Source organism: Gossypium arboreum, chromosome 10, assembly GCF_025698485.1.
Source record: "Gossypium arboreum isolate Shixiya-1 chromosome 10, ASM2569848v2, whole genome shotgun sequence".
Lineage (NCBI taxonomy): Eukaryota > Viridiplantae > Streptophyta > Magnoliopsida > Malvales > Malvaceae > Gossypium > Gossypium arboreum.
In genome coordinates this window covers 100,580,349-100,586,504 of record NC_069079.1, presented here as the reverse complement: position 1 = coordinate 100,586,504, position 6,156 = coordinate 100,580,349, and the positions used below count along the sequence as shown (strand labels likewise).

At 35.1% G+C, this 6,156-nt stretch overlaps 1 protein-coding gene across 2 annotated transcripts; it reads left to right on the top strand.

The window, feature by feature from the left end:
• Positions 1 to 1,437: 1,437 nt before the first annotated feature.
• On the top strand, positions 1,438 to 5,906 carry LOC108489613 (nucleoside hydrolase 3-like). Of its 2 annotated transcripts, none has more exons than XM_017794276.2 (12): positions 1,438 to 1,963; positions 2,070 to 2,249; positions 2,385 to 2,495; positions 2,576 to 2,911; positions 3,004 to 3,180; positions 3,416 to 3,703; positions 3,788 to 3,910; positions 4,000 to 4,197; positions 4,337 to 4,590; positions 4,669 to 4,840; positions 5,089 to 5,394; positions 5,472 to 5,906. In XM_017794276.2, exons 1-12 carry the CDS (start codon positions 1,781 to 1,783, stop codon positions 5,820 to 5,822), a joined length of 2,679 nt encoding a protein of 892 aa, XP_017649765.1. In that variant the 5' UTR covers positions 1,438 to 1,780; the 3' UTR covers positions 5,823 to 5,906. The 2 variants fall into 2 exon arrangements, with proteins under 2 accessions (XP_017649765.1, XP_052876148.1); XM_053020188.1 differs by having other exon boundaries at positions 1,503 to 1,963; positions 2,382 to 2,495.
• The last annotated feature ends 250 nt before the right edge of the window (positions 5,907 to 6,156 follow it).

Sequence of the window (6,156 nt, the reverse complement as noted above, 5' to 3'; positions counted from 1 at the left end):
CGGATCCATAGTCCCGAAACCACCGTTCCAAATAGGATCTAAATCGAGTTGTTACACTTCCCCTTTATTTTTCTCTCTTCCCGTATTCTTCACTCCAAAAATATAACATTGTGTCTAAAGGTTAAGGGTTAAAATTTTATTATTCTTGCCATCTTCAAAGAATTTTTCAATTTTAGGGTGTTGAGATATATACCTTTTTTTTTCTTTTTCTTTTTTGCAGTTGAATGAATCATATTAAAATTTAAGAGCTTTTAAATTGAATTGGCATATTAGATCCCCATGTTTTGCTGCTAAAGAAAATTTAGAATAAAACTAATAACTACACAGAACAAAAATTCTTAAGCTAAATCAAAACTTAATCTTGAATAGTAATAGAAAACTGAAAGATGAAAGAAGAGAAATAAGTAAGTAGGCAAGAACATGAAGCTAGATTGAATGCTAAGAGTAAAAAACCATAAAATCTACACTGAGAAAGCTAGGCAACAAACTAAAAAGTCACTAACTTTGGTAAGATCAAATTAAGATCTTACATAACAAAATATGAGAAACCCAGATGCTAATTTGATGCATAAAGATGAAATAACACAAGATTCAAATGAGAAAAATAATGAAAATTTACAAAAACAAAACAAAACAAAACAAAATGATGTTTTGTTAAAGAGTTGTAAGCAATATCCTTGCATGCCCAGCTAAGGAAAATCCTACAGAATTTTTTAAGAAACTGAAAGAAAAAATGAGGAATTATGAAGTGAGACAGATATGAACTGAAACATTCAAAGAAAAAGGACAAAGGAATAAAGAAAGAAGAGGAAGAGGGCGAAAAAAAGAAGAAAAAATCAAAGAGCTTTATTAATTTCTTTTTTTACTTTGGATTGAATAAAAATGATTTTGTAGTAATGAATTGACATTTGTTTAAAATTTTGATTTTAACATTTAACCTTTAGACACAATATTTTCTAGAAAAGAGAAAAATAGAGAGGAAGAAGAAAATAAAGAAAAAAATTAAATTATTCCAAAAAAATATAGTGATTAGTTGTATAATTTGATCTAAAATTTTAGTCTGATACGATGAAATAACAATCCACATCAGATTGTCGTTACACTATTAGCAACTATTAATAACTCAGTGACAATTTCGTAACAAAACGATAACCTAAGTGATTAAAATATATCATTTCAAACATAAGTGACCAAAATGTAACTTAAGACAAACAAAAGTGACTATTTTGATAGTTTATCCTATTTATATTTTACTATATCTCTTTGTATAATAGTTGTCAACCCCTAGCCTTAGCCTTATTTATAGATTCTAAAAATTCAAATATTTTCTTATATAAATACGTAAAGGATAATTTTAATTAAATTAATTCGTGATTACATCTTACACTAATTCAATTAAAATAAATAAATAATAGTAGAAATAATTTTAAAAAAATTATTGAAGGAGAAAAATTATTCAATTTTAAAATTAACAAAAATTAAAAAGGATTTGTTATTCCAATAATTCAAGTTATTCTTATTCAGGTTGAATGGAAAAAATAGTATTTGATTAACTTATCAAATTTGATTTTTGTTTCCATTTTCCAATGGAATCTCATCTGTCTCACTTCTTTCACGTGTTTCTAGTTGCGGAATCTTTGTCTATCACCGAGGCGAAGACCCCCTTTTCTCATCTCAAAACAAGTTTTAGAAACTGCTAAGAACAACATATTTGTTTGCCTTGATTCCTGGGTCTGAAACGATGCTGGTGTAGCCTCTGTTTTCAGTTCAATCAAAAGCCATGATGTGGCGGCACACAAAATCTTGGGTTGCTCTACTTCTGATTATTCAAGTTTTAGGAGCAATCTTTTACGGTGTTGAGGCCAAGCCTTTTCGAATTCTTTTGGATACAGATGTCGATACCGATGACTTCTTTGCTCTCTTCTATCTCTTGAAGCTTAATCCATCAGAATTTCATTTGGAGGTGAATTCTTTTCTGCTATATGTTGAACTAGGGCGAAAATTTAAGAGATGAAATATGCTTGGGTGCAATATGTAGACATATCATTGATAATAATTTTAATATGCAGGCAATCACAATCAACGCAAATATATGGTCTGATGCCGGGCATACTGTGAATCATATATATGACATGCTGTACATGATGAACCGTGACGACATAGCTGTCGGAGTTGGCGGCGAAGGTGGGATCCTTGACGATGGCACCATATTGCCAAATGTTGGTGGATATCTTCCTATAATTGAACAGGTTAAATCTCTCTTTTCAATCGAATCACTAGAGTTACATTTACCAACACTAGTGCACTATGTTACATGAACTCGGAAATGAGCATCAAATACGAGTTATCTGTTGTTTATGCTTAACTTCTGCTACATTTAGCAGGGGATGACAACAACTGGGTATTGTAGATATAGGCAAGCAGTTCCAGTAGGTCGAGGAGGACGATTAGATACGGACACTAACTTTGGTCTTCGAAAAGCCTTTCTTCCACAGGTAATTGTTCAATAAACATCCCAATTGGAGCTGAATTGGTGAATTGGCTAACTTTTTTATGGTTTCTTTCATGAAATCAGGGCACCAGGAAATATTCACCTCTTCAACAGCCTACTGCTCAACAAGTGATGATTGAAGCGATATCTGCAGGTCCAATTACGGTGTTCCTTATTGGAGCTCACACAAATTTTGCACTTTTTCTAATGAATAATCCACAACTTAAGAAGAATGTTGAGCATATATATGTGATGGGTGGTGGAGTGAGGTCCGAAAATCCAAACGGCTGCTGTCCCAGAAATGCTAGCTCATCTTGCCAGCCAGGGCAGTGTGGTTATCCTGGTAATCTGTTCACTGATTACAACAGTAATCCTTATGCTGAGTTCAATATCTTTGGTGATCCTTTTGCTACTTATCAGGTAACTCAAGAAATATTCATTAATAACATTAACTTCAATGTCCTTGTTAACTGATTGCGTATAGACTTGTATATCTATGGCTGATATTGCAGGTGTTTCATTCTGGTATTCCAATCACCGTTGTTCCCTTGGATGCAACAAACACCATCCCCGTAACTGAGGAGTTTTTCAGGGCATTTGAGGAGAGCCAGGGAACGTATGAGGCGGAATATTGTTTTCAGTCCTTGAAAACAAAAACAGCTTTCCGATCTTCTAATCAATCCAACACGGTATGTTTTCTGCAAAAGAGTAGGCACATCAAGGATAGGGGAAAGGGTTATGGATGGTGGGATTCAAATCCCAGACCTACTAGGTTCCGCCTCTTAATGTTAACTCCATAAGCTCCGGATAAAGTTTTTGATAGATACTGACATCATTTTTCTGATGGTTACCAACTTTGAAATGCATATGCTGTTCTAACATGGTATTTTTCCACTGTTATTGCCATTTTTGTTGTACCTTCAGTACAGCTACTTCATGTGGGACTCCTTCATGGCTGGTGTAGCAGTCTCGATCATGTGTAGTTCAGACCCGAATAATGGGGAGAATGAATTTGCAGAAATGGAATACATGAACATAACTGTCATTACTTCAAATAAGCCTTATGGAATATCCGATGGTTCCAATCCATTCTTCGATAACCTTGAAGTTCCAAAGCTTAAATTGAAGAAAGATGGAGTGCATAGTGGTCACGTTCAGACAGGACTTCGGGATCCATTTTGCTTCGTAAAAAATGGAATAGGGATGTGCAAGGTTAGAGTTAGACCACAATGGATTCCGTGCTCATTCCAACTAATTCTTACTATCTGAGGAATTCATTGCATTATAATCATATAGGATGGCTACACAATGGAGGTAACTGGTCCGGATGCAGTTCAGGTTCTTGTTGCTACCAAGGCAAAACCTAATCCAGACATTGGCAGCAAACTTGATAGACAATTTTTCTTAAGTTTTTTGGATGTAAGTTATTACTACTCTAACTTCGATTTGTCTGATCTTTACAATGATATGTGTAATGATGAATGTCATATGCTTTGATCAAAACGCAGGTTCTAAACAGACCCCAACATACTGGGAGGTTCAATCTTTCGACAGAATTTCCTTATTACAGAGAAGTTCTTTACAAACCAGATTTCAAAAACAAGAAGCTCGGAAAACCTGTTGTGTTCGATATGGATATGAGTGCTGGCGATTTTGTGTCTCTATTTTATCTCCTGAAAGTGCCTGTGGAAGTTCTCAACCTAAAGGTAAATGGTTTCACTTCTAAATGACACCATAAAACGCATGCCCAAGTTCTCAAAAAACGTCTGCGAATGACCTAATATGCTGCGCAAAATCCGAACAAGATGGTTTGATTTGATGTCCATCGTATTTCTATTTATCCAGGCAATTTTAGTAACTCCAACTGGTTGGGCTAATGCTGCAACCATAGATGTACTCTATGATTTACTGCACATGATGGGCCGGGATGACATTCCGGTTGGTCTTGGAGATGTATTTGCAATGAACCAGTCTGACAATGTATTCCCTGGTGTTGGAGACTGCAAGTATGCTAAGGCTGTCCCACATGGAAGTGGGGGATTTCTCGATTCAGATACTCTTTACGGACTAGCTCGGGACTTACCACGAAGTCCTCGAAGGTATTCTTCTAACATCCTTCTTGTTCTTATCTGAAGAGCTTAGATGTGAAATATTAAATAGATGGACTACCACTGCAGATATACAGCAGAAAACGTGGTCAATTTACCAAGACAACCTCTGGCACTGGAAATTTGGACTTCGATATTGAAAACTATGGATCCTGGATCAAAGATTAACATACTGACCAATGGACCTCTGACTGGTTTAGCTAACATTATAACTAAAACAAAAACAGCTTCACTAATTCAGGTACTTGGATTCCGTCTCTCCCTTCCTTTAGTTCATAGTGAACTGAGGAATTCGTCAGTTGTTTCATGCAGTCATGCTTAACTAATTATATGTATGCATGCTTGAATGTATTAAAGTATGGCTGGATGAATGGATGTATGCATGAATATATTTGCGTGTATGTATGGAAGGATATATGGGTTTATGTATGTAATAGAATATATGGTTTCTGTAATGAAACCAACTATTTACTTGCAATCTTAATGCAGGATGCGTATATTGTTGGGGGACATATCAGCCAAAGTCGTCATGATAAAGGAAATGTGTTCACTATTTCTTCAAACAAGTATGCTGAATTCAATATGTTTCTCGATCCGTTGGCTGCAAAGACAGTCTTCGAATCAGGATTGAACATCACGCTCATCCCACTTGGAACTCAGCGTAAAGTCAGTCAGTTTCCAGAGATCTTAGAGAGGCTGAAGCTGACAAGGATGACTCCTGAAGCTCAGTTTGTCGAGCGTCTACTGTTCAAGCTTTACACTTTGCAGCAATCTCATCACCGATATCACCATATGGTAATGTTTTGTAAACTTTCTCCATTGAAGAACCTTTGGGATCTTCTGCAACAACTGAATCTCTTTTCCATTTGCAGGAAACATTCATGGGTGAAATCATTGGTGCAATATTCATGGGAGGAGGTCATCACAATCTGAAACCTACCATTGAAGAAATGCCAATCAAAGTGATTGCTGAAGGAGATGAATCCATGGATGGACAGATTTTGATCGACAAGAAGCAAGGGAAATCAGTAAAAGTATTGAAAAATGTTGACACTATGGCTTATTACCATCTATTTGCAGATCAAATGGGAGATCAAAACCAGTCTGCTGTATTAGGAAGCTATGATGAACAGAGAAAAATGTGGAGTACACCACCAAATGAAATGTATTGCGAATCAGCTTTGTCATTCTGTGAAAATAGAGACAATTTTTCATGTATATGATACTTAATTGACTTCGATGAACACGAGCAATAATAAATGGAGTAGAAATGTAGCAGCAATGGAAGAAATTCAACTCTAAAAGAAGATTTCTATATTTTTTGGATTATTTTTAACATCTAAATTTTCTTTATTATATTTTAATAAATTGTTTGATTTCTCATAATTTCACTAATGTAGTGCTCTTATTTATCCAACCGCAAATCCTGGCATTACACCCAAATTTTTAAAGCTTTTAGGTTTTTTTTTTTTTCCATAAAGAAGTAATTCGTTTTATCATAAAATAACGGTTACATTGAAAAAGTCTGGTTAAAAAAAACTGTTTTAAGTTACAACT

Excerpts from the sequence above, each read along its gene's own strand:
- LOC108489613 (XM_053020188.1), top strand. The coding sequence starts at position 1,781 with ATGATGTGGCGGCACACAAAATCTTGGGTTGCTCTACTTCTGATTATT. Across the intron at positions 3,181-3,415 it reads CTTCTAATCAATCCAACACG|TACAGCTACTTCATGTGGGA; the intron begins GTATGTTTTCTG and ends TTGTACCTTCAG. Across the intron at positions 4,591-4,668 it reads TTACCACGAAGTCCTCGAAG|ATATACAGCAGAAAACGTGG; the intron begins GTATTCTTCTAA and ends CTACCACTGCAG.